The sequence below is a fragment of the Telmatherina bonti genome (assembly GCF_933228915.1).
Source record: "Telmatherina bonti genome assembly, chromosome: 20".
Taxonomy (NCBI): Eukaryota; Metazoa; Chordata; class Actinopteri; order Atheriniformes; family Telmatherinidae; genus Telmatherina; species Telmatherina bonti.
Window position 1 is genome coordinate 11,241,795 of NC_136618.1, and position 13,084 is coordinate 11,254,878.

General features: G+C 40.8%; 1 protein-coding gene across 1 annotated transcript in view; it reads right to left on the minus strand.

Annotated features, from left to right (window-relative positions):
• Positions 1-13,084, minus strand: part of mmp16a (matrix metallopeptidase 16a (membrane-inserted)) — a 93,764-nt gene that overhangs the window by 16,399 nt on the left and 64,281 nt on the right. Inside the window, exon 7 of the mRNA XM_079259879.1 lies at positions 1,723-1,861. Within this exon, the coding sequence (XP_079116005.1) occupies positions 1,723-1,861 (139 nt within the window). The remainder of the gene's footprint in view (positions 1-1,722; positions 1,862-13,084) is intronic.

The window sequence follows — 13,084 nt, forward strand, 5'->3', positions numbered from 1 at the left end:
TAGTTTTATTGTTGGTTTTATCTTTTACTGTTCATGGTTCTTTTATTTTTTTTTAAACTAATTTACTTTTTTAATCAATATACTTGGCTTTAAAATGATACAAAACTTTTAGAGAATACCACTTGCTTTCTAAATGAGCAGGACTGATTTAAACATGGGCAAATAATTAGAATAAACATCACATGTTGGTGATGTTAAATGCACCAAACTTATCAGTCTTGGATGATTTCATGAAAACATTAAAAACGCACCAGAGAACATTTGCCATTTTTCCAGTAACGCGCGTCCTATCAACGGCTAATTTAGCATCCATCTTCCATCCCACCTGACCTGTCAGGTCTCTCCAGCCAACAGAAGACGATCTTACAATGAGTTTTGTTTTGTCCATTTCTCTTTTAATCTTCTTGCGTTTCTTTGCTGAATCAGCAATAATGAGCGTTTGAAACAGTCAGTGTGTTTATATATGTTTTCTAGCATGTGAAGCGAACTGCAGCAACAACAAACACATGTAAAAGTTGTATAGTGTCGGTTTCTCAGCTCCAGGAATGTACATGATATTGTGCCATTGAACAAGTACGCAGAGCTTTAGGATCAGAAAGTTACATAATGCCTCTTTAAAGTCTCCCTCTCTGCATTATTTTTGAAGAATTAATGAAACAAGGTGTAAGCTATGGAATATCCAAAGCAACTGACTAGTAAAAGACCTATAATGCTACAATATAGTTTTTTTTGCTTTCAGAGAAGAATGGACACAAAAAGGCCTTCTGGGAAATCAGCTCCACAAGTTCAAATGAGATACAGCATCATGTTAGAGTGAATTTTCTACATCTGCCCAGTCTGGTTGGTGAGCAGGGTGGAAGAAACGGCAGTGAAATCAAACTTGTGCGACCAGTTGTCACATTTCCAGGAATTGTTCAGTGTTGAAAATAGAAAAGGCTTTGAGAGAGGATTTATAGTTTTTTTTTTTTAAAAATCCAAGCAGACTTTCATAGCTTCCCACATCTGCATGTTTACATTGTCCTTGTATGTCTGACATTTCCTTTAAGTAGCTTTTCAGCTTCAGACATAATTAGCTTTAAAGCTTTGTGTTTTAAGGCTAGCTTAAACTAGACTCCAATATGTAAACAAATCTTTTTCTTCTTTCCTTTTTTTTTTTTTTTTTTAAAAAAAAGGGTCTAAAATTATGAACAGGCACCATCAAACTCTAACATGGAGCAATGATGCTTCCTGACGCACGCAGTGACAGCGATTTCCCATCCTAATGATATTTAACTACAGCTGGCAATTTATGCTAAAATGGATCACTAATAGCAGCAGCGCAGAACACAAATTATTTGAAGTCAAATTCTTGGATTATGAAGGATTTTCTAACCAAGCAAAACACTTTAATCTTTCCCAGATTTACACTAAACTCATGTGGAGATAAGATCAAAGCGGCGCTTTGAGGGAGCGTGGTAACATATAGCAGTTTCTGCAGATAAAAACCTCTTTTTGGGACTAAATATAGACAAAAAAAATGTGTGCAGAATATTAAAGAGGTAAGAGTACACAGCTTATGCAAAGAGATGACTGGGTATCCATGTTAACAGATATCTATCTATAGAAGCTGAATAACCCACCAGAGAGAACATGAATCCAGTGGAAAACCAGCGTATAAACACAAATATCTGCACTGGCCTTTAAGAAGAGCAGCTCCACATGGTGACATTAGCGATGACGTACCTTTGAAGAAGACAAACTTCCCCTCGCTGTTCTCGTAAACGGCGTCTATCTTGGGCGGCAGGCCCCTCCAGAAAACACTGATGAGCATGGGGTACCCCGGCATCACGGAGTTATCTCTGACCCGCCAAAACCAGTGGTCCTGAAAGGAGAGAAAAATGGTTTTAGAGAGGAAAATCGGTTTACAGTAAAACCACTAATTTCTCTCTTGATTATTCTTAATAGGAATAAATTCGAGCAGAAAGACGTCTAGATTATCAACACACCGACATTTCTCCTAAATACACCATTGTTTTTGTACACATAGACCCGTATATCTGATTTATTTTGGGGTATTTTACATTTGTTCATGTACAAAAACAGCATTGCTTTTATCTTTTCAACATCTTCTATTAAAAATCACTGAAGAAAGCTGGAGTATTAGCAAGGCAAATTATTATTAGTCTATTTCGTAGATTTATCAGCAACCACATTAGCAGCTAATGCTAGCACCATGGCTACCGCCATGCGCAACAAAGGCCTTTTGAAAAAAACAAACAAACATAACAGGAAGTTATGTTACTACATATGTTCAGATATTCACACGGATTTGTCAAATATTGAGTCAGATCTAATTATTGCTGTTAATGCCAGTTATCTGACTTTAATGGTCATGTAAACACATTTCATTTTATTACCTCAGAGGTTTCTGTTTTAGTTTTGTAGTTTCATATTTTAAACGTGTAATGTCTGATTTTTTAAAAATTTGTCATGCAATTGTTTTTATTGTTTTGTTGGGAAGGGTTCTGATTGGACAGAGGGTGCACGTGACGTATGACGTATACCGGAAATAAACAAAGTTGGCTCCCTGCTTCTCTTCTTTTCAGACGTCACTTGTAAAAACTACATAATAAGTATCAGTTTCGCCGCTATTTTAATTATAAATGTGAAGTAGCAGCTCAACACGAGCATACTACTTCACTTACTGCAGCAACTGAGAAGGAGAAGAAAGACAGACCACCGAACACGGGAGGAAAAACAACGCGCGTCATCGGGACAGGACAAGGTAACGAGCATGCTCAGAACGACTGGAATTAACATCGGAATTAAGTTGAATTCTGAATAGAAATCTGCATTAGGAATTAAGTCTTTACATGGCCGTTTTTCATCAGTTTAAAGAGGAATTAACTTTTATTCTGAATGAAACAGGAATTAAAACTTCCATGTAAATGAAGTGAGAGTGACACAGCTGGCAGCAGATTCTCGCTTCTTATTCTGGATAACTCCAGAGAAACGACTTCTGCTGGTGATCAGCTCCTGCTTTGACAGCTGTGATGCCTTTAGGATGCACTTTCCCAGGCTGCCTGGAAAACCATCAGCCCATGGTCACTACACATGCACAACCTGAAGGACGATATGGGAAAACCATCAAGTATAGGGGGCAAAGCGATAGCCAGGAGCTTTATGAGTGGCCAAGGGTCTGGGCTTTCAGATAGGGGGGGGTTGCATGAGCGCAGCCAAGTGGAAGGTGTGTCTTTTTGATGTTGGGTGAAACTTGATGACAGAGGGAGCTGGGGGAGCTTCCAGCTGTGAAAGCCATTAGGACCCGGCGAGATGTCCCACCCTTTGGCAATTTATGGTCAATTGCACCTCCTGAATGCGGCGGAGACACCGACCTTGTAATGAGACGATGCGGGAGAAGAGCGGGGAGACAACTCATCATCCCACTCCGCTTCACTTCCAAGCAGAGCTAAATAAACAGGCTATTCATCAAACACTACACACTGCTCTCTTTCTCCGTTTGTCTAATCCAATTGTTTCACACTGGGATGCACTCCCCCCGGACTCTTCACTCCTCTTTCTGTTCTTTCCATCTCCTCTCACACTATCGCTCCATACACGCCGCCTCCCTAGATTTCAGTTGTTCAGCGTTTACCCGTCTGGTAATTGAGAACAGATCAGACTGTGAAATCTGACCCATTTTGAATCCTTTTGACTCCAGAAAAGGGGAAAATGTTCCCCTCCCTCCCACTCTGAAAATAAAGACTTCACTAGAAAATTTCAGCAGGAAAGTCGACAATGATCGCTAAAGTTAAGTCGGAAATATCACGCAGCAGATTCTTCATGTTTTCTGATTGGAGGAAAAAAGCCTTTAAAGAGTTTGTGGCGAGTTGTGAAAATGGATCTTCACCGCTGCGACGCAAATGAACCATCTCTGACAATCAAAGTGCAGAAACTGCTCTGCCAGCTGCTTCACTCTATGTTTTGTAAATTCAAAATCAATACCGTACAGCAGGATGTAGCGCTGAGCTGACAAAACAAATAAGGGAAGGGTTACTGTTTCTCTTTTAATGAATACTTTAATTAAAAAGTATTTACACATACCGCATTGCTTCATTGGTGTTTTAATGACTCAGACAAGGCAAATAACCACTAGGATATATAGATGATGGAACCATGGTGGCTGATCTGTGGTTGGACGTTTAATAAAAAGGCTACAAAGACAGTTAAGTACAAAAACATGAGTTAACAGATTGTAAAAGACTACAAAGGCTGCTTTCCTGCCTGGATGGACGTCGTGTGTGGAGCTCATTTTACAGACACATTCACATCAGCCTTTTTGATCCGAATCAGTGTGTTTGCTCAGAAAGTCCGCGTCGTTTGGGAAAATGCGAATGTGCCAAACAAATTCTGATTTGGACCAAAGAAGTGGACTCGGTCTGCCAACAAACACAGGTCTCGGCCCATTTCAAGCGGACCAAACGCAGGAAGCGGACTGCAAAAAAAGTATTTTCCTGCATTTGACGTAACATTGCATTGTGGGTAAATACATAGACGGCGTTAAGACTCCTCTGCCTTGTTAGTTCAAACTGCATTCATTGTTGCAGTGTATTTCTGCATAAGACAAAATAAAAACCAAAACAGCAACAGTTTCGTCTCCATGTTTAACTCGCAATGGAGTTTTCTTCTTCACGCGGGTTTTGTTCTGTCCTTTACTAAATACGAATGCAGCGCCACCTTTGGTGAGAATGGGGATATATTATTCTAATGTTTGGCGCGTTTGACAAAAGTACAACGTGAATGCGATCTCGGTCTGAATACAACTGAGCCAAGTCCCCAATCGGAGTCTAGCGGACTATCCTGATGTGAATGCATCTTAATCTACGTCCACATATTAACAGTGTGACGGTTTAACTCAGATGTTCTACGTTTTCTGTACAACTTAATGTGCCTGCCAGGTTTCTCTCCTGACAAATAATACTAAATACTTTCCTTTACACCATGCAGTACTTCACAAAGAAGCAACAGAACTGTTGAACACTGATAGCAAGTTAAAAGTAAACCCAACACTACTTTTATGAGGAAAATAAAGATTTTCACTTCAATTACAACTCAAAATTCAATCCAGTCAGTTTCTGTCCAGCTTCACATTTCATTAATATCCAGGTTCTTTTTTGTTTTGTTTTGTTGTGGCAAAATTCCACCTCAGCTTTTCTTACTGACTCGCGACGAGGGACCAAACCAAGGAAAGAGACAAGTGACACAAAGTTCTTCTCTCCTCTTCAACACAGCAGCACAAAAAGTCATTAAACCAAGCGGTGAACTAACAATTCCCATTCTCCTCTGCGGCTCACTTCAAATTCCAGGATTACTTCTGGATCCAGAGTTAAATCCTGGCTTGATCGGGTGACGCGCTGCGAGGCACAACTGCTGGCTGCCTTTTTTTATGGTTGCAAACGGCTTCTGAAGACGTCACCTGCTTCAGCATCGCTCCCACACAGTTACCATGAGAATTTTATGAGTGAGATGGATGAGAAATGGGATGGCTAGCCTCTGGAGCGCCAAAACCCAAAACGAGAAACCTCCCAGCTGATTACAGACGAGACGGCGAGACAACTGTTAGCCTCATAGCATGATTTACCAAGTTAATTAAGCTACTCGGCTAACGATGGAGCAGAAAACCAGGCTTCCACAACCGGTATCGATAAAGGCTTTTCCATCGTATCGTCCTCAACAACACGTTGTGATGCCTTAATTTTTCAGAGCAGCTGGTGACTGTATATTCATATGAAAACGTGTAAAAATAATGTAAAAAACACTAAAGCAAGATTACGCTGGCTTCATTTTGGCAACCTTTTTATGAAATAAGCGACACAGGTGGCGGTTCGCACTCTGCAAGACAAAACCACCAGATATTTCTGTCCATACAGAAACAATACAGTCAGAATTATTTGTTTGTAGTGAATAAAAAGAGCAAAAACATAAAGGAATCTGCATTTGTTATAATATCTGTGCATGTGTGGACACGGTTAAGGGCACAAACAGACAACAAAGAACTGCAAAACAACCATTAAAGCCACAAAATGGCTCAAAGGAGATGAAAAGAGAATAAATTCCTTCAATGACATAAAATGGACCCAAACTAGCCGACAGATTACCGACTTGAACATAAAACCATCGTCATAGTTACTGATCTTTGGCTGCACGGTTAATGAAAGACACTTCAAAGTGTAAAATTACCCAAAAAACCACCACAGATATATGCAAAACTGCCCCGTTGTTGACCTCGCAGCCTCCCAATAGATCACATATGTTAAAAAACTGGGTGCAATTAATTCAAAAGAAGAGGATTAATGTTGAAGTCTGAGATCAAAGCATTAACCTGGATTTCTGGCTAAAAATCTACTCCCCACTGAAGAAACAGGTTTTTTAAATAAGTCTGCAGATGGCTTTTTGTGTGCTTTTGGATGTGCAGAAAGCCTGGAACAAAACTTCTCTAATCTCCACCAATATAAGCAAGAATGCCGTAAATAATGACGTATGTCTCTGCAGTTGTCAGGGAAATAATCAGCGGTTCAACTTTTCAACCTGCAGCTGTTGCTTTCCATTACTTTCCCTCCTCATACGGCAGCTTTGCAGTTCATCCATTTGGCAGCGATTTCCACTCCAATCAACGTCAACATGGTGCAAAGTTCCATGCAGACGCTTTAATCAGACATGTAACCCAGTAAAACCGGTGACAGGTAAAGCACCACCTGCAGAAGTTGCATCAAATCCTGCAGAACTTCCCAGATTGATTGACAAATGTCGTGCAGTTATGATTCAACATAGCTGGAAGCACACCTGAACAAAGATCTGCATTTAAACGGATAATCCCAACCATCTAGAAGCTATTTTTAACTATTTGTTACTATTTCAAGCTTCTAACTGGTTAAAAATGTAATATGTGGCGATAAATAAACCACTGGGACATCCTGCTAGTTCTGGACTCTCTGTCTCTTCTGCTGTTACACCAGAAAGGAGAAAGACACAAAAACGAGTGGACAGATTCAGGCCCATGTGGCCGCTCTGATCTTATTAAAGGATGTGTGACTGAGAGTATGGTTCAAACATTCACAATCCTGGGAAAAAAGGAGCCCTCTGGTTCCCCGAATCCCTTGCCTTTCATTTGCAGGAGCTGAGGAAAGTACTGCAGATACGCAAGAACAAAGCTCCTCTTTTATATTCACACTTAACGAAAATAAAAAAATCTGACAACTTGAAATGAAAGACGTGACAAACTGGGTTGTTGCGTTATTTTACAAAAAGACAGTAAAACATGCCGAAGCAGATGCTCAGGACAACCCGACGGCCTCCGTAGGAATAAAGTCGGAGTAGTAGCCAAACGTTGCTGATAACATTCACTTGGCTTAATGATCATTGTAAGTGTGAGCACCTCTGTAGAAGTAGCAGGTGGAGCATTTAGGTGTTTTATAACACAATGGTCACTTTTACATGAGAGTTTTACTTCCTCTTTAATTCAGAATAAGAGTTAAATCTGGTTTAAACTGATGAAAAATGACCACAAACACCTCATTCTGAATGAAATGGACCATCTGGAATTAAACTTAATCCCACAGTTAAAGCTAATCTTTTATTTTACTCGGGGTGAAGTGGTTCCTCGTCCTGATAGAAGTCTGTACATTTTATAATCATGAACAATAAGAAATATAGTTGGATCCAGCAGAGCACCACATCTGATAGCAGTGCTTTTTATTAAATACAGATACATATTCCACACAGGAATCAGTATATAAGGCATTGTAATTTGTACTTTTCTAATAGACATATATGCAAGTCACTCTTTTGTTTGGTTTTAATTTAAACCAAAGATTTATAGAAATATGAATGTAAATATATTTGCTGTAGAAGATAATCTCTCGAAGTTTGACTTCTCAGTTTACGTTTAGACATGTAAAAACCAGTCCAGCTATTTAAAACATGACTAATCTATTTGGAGGAGTGTCAGTAATGGTGTGACATTGGTGAAAGTAGTTTTTAACTTTGTAGCATAACAAGTGAAAATCTTTGCTTTGCATGTGTGCTGTTATTGTGAATAAGAATTAGATAAATAGCCTGTTAGGATGAAAATACAAAGTAGTGCAGAAGAAACTCAGAAGGCAAACATGGCTGAGAAAATGCCAGAAGGATTTCCCTATTTGCCTCATCCTGCTAAACAGCAGAGAAAGAGAAAATCATTGGTGGAAAAAGCTGCAAATAAAAAAGCTTTGAATCACGCAAGGAGCAAAACTAGAGGGGGAGGAGCCAAGACAGGGTGCCATTTTCACATCATGTTAGCTCCCCGACATTACCTACCCCAGCTTTAAGTGGCTCGTTTATTCTCATATTGAATCCGAACTGATTAATTTCACAAATATTAATTCAGATTGCTTTGAGCGTGATCGTTACTTTGCAGATCCCAAGGCATTCCCAGGCCAGCCAAGAGATGTAATCCCTCCAGCGTGTTCTGGGTCTTCCCCGGGGTCTCCTCCCAGAGGGAAGTGCCTGGAACACCTCACCAGGGAGGTCCAGGAGGCATCCTGACCAGATGCCCTACCCACTTCAACTGGTTCCTCTTGATGAGGAGGAGCAGCGGCTCTACACTGAGCCCCTCCTGGATGACCGAGCTTCTCACCCTATCTCTAAGGGAGAGCCCGGCCACCCTGCGGAGGAAACTCATTTCAGCCGCCTGTATACGAGATCTCCTTCTTTCGGTTACGACCCACAGCTCATGACCATAGGTGAGGGTAGGAACGTAGATCGACTGGTAAATCGAGAGCTTCGACTTCTGGCTCAGCTCCTTCTTCACCACGACAGACCGGCGCAGAGTCCGCATTACTGCAGACGTCGCACCGTCAGTCGATCTCACGCTCCATCCTTCCTTCACTCGTGAACAAGACCCTGAGATATTTAAACTCCTCGCGTTTCTAAATTTATCTACTCAGTTTAAAAGGAAAATTTGTAAAAAATTTCTGTAACGTAGCTTCCAGAAAGAAGCCTCTCAAGTCTAGGTAGAAGCTCCTGGAACCTTTTCTGTGAGCGAAATCCTGAGGTAATATCTGGGGTTTACTTAATTTTTACAGAGCAGAGATTTAATTGGTGATTTATTTTATATTAGCTAGTTTTGTTGGCATTTAAAGAGAAAAAAAGAGTCAAACTTAGTGACCCACAAGGAGGTCTTTAAGTTCCTCTACAAATAAACTTGCCTTGCCTTTAAGGAACATGAGAATAATCCCAAAGAGAGCAGCAAATCTACAACAGAATGGCTGAAAAATAGCTTACTAACATTCCTTCAGAATGAGGTGACAGCCTGATAACATCATAATGAAAATGATCATGATGAGTTATTAACAGTTAAGTGTGTGATGTACACACTGCTTCTGCTTTTTCTCAGTAAATCACGACTCTATTGTTCATCTCAGGTTGTATTGACAACCTCCTGAAATGTGCAGAGGATGTACTTTCTTTTTGTTTTTCCCTGCATGTAATCAATCAAACTGTCTTAACAAACACATAATGGCTAGCTGCCGCTCTTAATAAGAGCAGAGTTTCTTCCACAGACATCCGTTTGAAGCTTTCAACATCACCTACAAATAGATTCAGAGTTTAGCTTCCTATAAGAAATCATTTGCTTTAAAAATATGAAGCTATTGTAGGAACCCAAACTGTGTCTATTTTAAAAAGCATCCCTGTCTTGTAGGGGGAATGTCTGACCTAAATCCCAAAATCCCTGTGTGGATTTTCTGGCTCTTCAAACTGACAAGATAGCAGTGAGTCATAAACCTGAATCCAAACTTCAATAACGATGTCTGAGACTGTGCACCGCATCCATATTTTGCTTCGCTTGGAGCCTGATGGATGAATGAACTCCTGGAAACTTTCTGTCTGGTTGTTGTCAGGCGTTGTTAACTGTCACAGTCCAGTACATCTGTGCTGCAGCTGCAGCGAACTGGCTGCAATTACTGCTGGAGAAAAAGCTCTATTCATGTATGAATACATGCATATAGATGACTGTGTTTTCCACCTCTGACTGCCGAGGGATGCCATATGGTCTGTGGGTTCATGGAAAGTTGAACCTGAAGTGATTGCAGCCATAAAACTGGTAACTTTGTAGTTTTAATGGGACGTTTAGTGGTGACATAGAATCCACACAGTCATCTGTGAACCTTCGCTGACCCAGCGACACCTCACCAGTAAGAAAAATGACCAACCATTAAACGACTGGCCTAACAAGCATGGCTCACTTCAGATTGACACACCTCATGTAAATCAGGCCTCATGTGGCACCGCTGGGTGGAAGAGGTGGAAGAGGGTTCGTACCACAAAGCAATGATCCAGAAGTTGTTGTTTTACAGACGGCACACAACGTTGACTCTATTTTCTTCAGGGTTAGGACGGTAAGCGTAGCTTTGTAGCATGTATAACGGATACAAAGTCATTTTTACAACTATAAAACATTATTTACAACTAATCCAAGTACCAATAATATTTCTCTAATCCAGGGATCCTTAATCCTGGTCCTCAAGGACCGGTGTCCTACGGTTTTTCCAAGTATCCCTGTTGCAACACACCTGAGTCAGAGTCAGACAAGCTCTGCACATGTCTACTAAACACACGTTGGGTTCGGTTACATGATGTTTTTAATTCGGAGGTAATCATTTGGAATTAAATAATTCAGAATAAACAGTATTCTACAAATTGACATGAAAATAATAATTCTAAATGGAGATTTACATGGAAACACATCCTTGCTTAATTTCGCTTTGGATCGGCGGGTTGGAAAGGGTTCTGATTGGTAAGGAGGGGGGTGTAAAACTTACATTTAACAAAAATAAGCAAAGTTCGCTTTCTGCTTCCCGTCTTTTCGGTCGTAACATGGAAAACCACGTAGAAAGTACCATTTTCACTGTTATTACCACCGCCAAGGAGGTTCTGTTTTACCGCCATTTATCTGTTCGTGTTTAAGGTAACTCCTAAAGTTATGGACGGATTTCCATTAAATTTCCAGGACTTGTTGGAAACCTGAAAAGGAAGAACTGATTTAATTTTGGTGGTGATCCGGATCACTGTTTGGATCCAGGAATTTTTTTAAAGGATTCTTTTTCATTGTGAGATAGGGCCATTTTCAACATTTGTTGACGTAACCCCAATGAAAATGGTGGTAAAATATATCAAAGACAGATCCCGGTAAAGGAATCATTCCGGATACCATGATCCAGAATATGGAACAATAGGGGGTCTTTGGAATTTCCATCAGAGGTAGAGAACAACTGTGGCCCTTGGCAGAAGTTTGCGCTCTCCAAGTGCTTTTCTAGTTTGATTATAATTTTGAAGCACCAGTTTGTCACGAGCATAGTACTTTTTTTTAGCAGCTGAGAAGGAGAAGGAAGGTAGACTACTAAAGACGGGAGGTAAAACTAGGTGCGGAATATGGGCGTCATCGGGACGGGACGAGGTAAGGAGCATGAGTAGAATGATCGGAATCAACATCGAGCTGAACTAAGGTTTACGTGACAGAGGAATTAAACAATTTGGATTCAAAATGCGAACAAACCAGCCACTTTTTTCTGAATTAAGTGTCCGAATCGACCTTTTCATTCAGATTTAGGTGTTTACATGGTCATTTTTCACCAGTTTAAAGCAGAATTAACTTTTATTCTGAATCAAACACAAATTAAAACTTTCATGTGAACGTGGCCATTGATATGAATGATGTGTTGCAAAGGAGACACTCAGAGAGGACACCGGCGCTCGAGGGCCAGGATGGAGGATCCCTGCTCTAATCCCAAACCAATCACAGAAAGAGGAGGGAAAAGACTGACTGTGCCAACAAACAAAGAGCTACAACCGTCTCCTTATCTGACCCGGTTTACATGTTTCAACGCAAAACCTGAATTATTTTCTCTTTCCGACGCAACCCTTCTCTAACCCACCTGAACCAGTGTCTTGTTATCAGGCTTCTGCAGAGCTGGATGACATGCAGACCAGGAAACTCAGCCATTTGATTCAGGTGTGTTGGAGAAGGGAAGCATCTAAAGGCTGCAGGATGGTAGACCTCCAGGACTGGACTTGGGCACCTCTGGTCCAAACTATTTCTATGTAAATAGGACTGGAAACGATGAGGTGTGAATGCCAGGCCCTTACTGGGCAGTGAAGTTTGGTAGCGACACACTCGACATCCTCATCAGACCTGAGGACATTTCAGCATTAGAGAAGGAAACCATTTCCCCATTTCTCTAATGTTCAGGCTATAAACCCTTTCTGTAAAAGTAAATATTCACGGCCAGAGCTCGCAGCACCCCCATCCCATCTCCAGTCTCTGTCCACTTTATCATCAGGTTTATCTACGGGAGATCTTTGGGAGTTTTATATCCAGGTAAGATTTCTGTTCAAATTGGTGAGAGTGAGATGGGTTTGTTTTGCATACACACTAATGTATTTAAACAGAGTGAGGTGGATATATGTCTGAAGGGAAAACAAGTTTAAGTCCCTCAGTCATGACACCAAGGACAAAGCATACAAAACAAAAAGAAAAACTACTTTAAATTGAATCATTATACAGTGATTTATACTGATATAGCCAAAGGAAAAAGAAAAAAGAAAAAAAAAAGTAAACACTCCTACAGGAAAAAAAAATCACCAGGCCACATGAGAGGAAATCCTTCTGAACTCTTTCACTATTCAGCCATTTAAAAACCTTTTCCATTGTTTAGAGGTGTGCTGGTTATCTAGCTTGGCCCTGCGGTGGACTGGCGGCCTGTCCAGTATACACCCCACCTCTCACCTGATGATTACTGGGATACGCTCCAGCTTCCCCATGACCGACAACTGGACTAAGCAGAGTAGAAAACAGATGGATCGACGCTTTTCTCACCAAGTGGTTCTCGACACTGTGAACTCCCAAGATAACACGTTGGTGTGTGTATCCCTCAACCCGACGCAATGATTAAAGGCTGGTTTGTACCGTCACAACGTCTGTCACGTCCAGCTGATGCAGATGGAGTGTGTTTATATGGCAGAAGAGCTGGTATCGGCTGGTAAATTCCACAGGGCAGAGCGTTTTGGA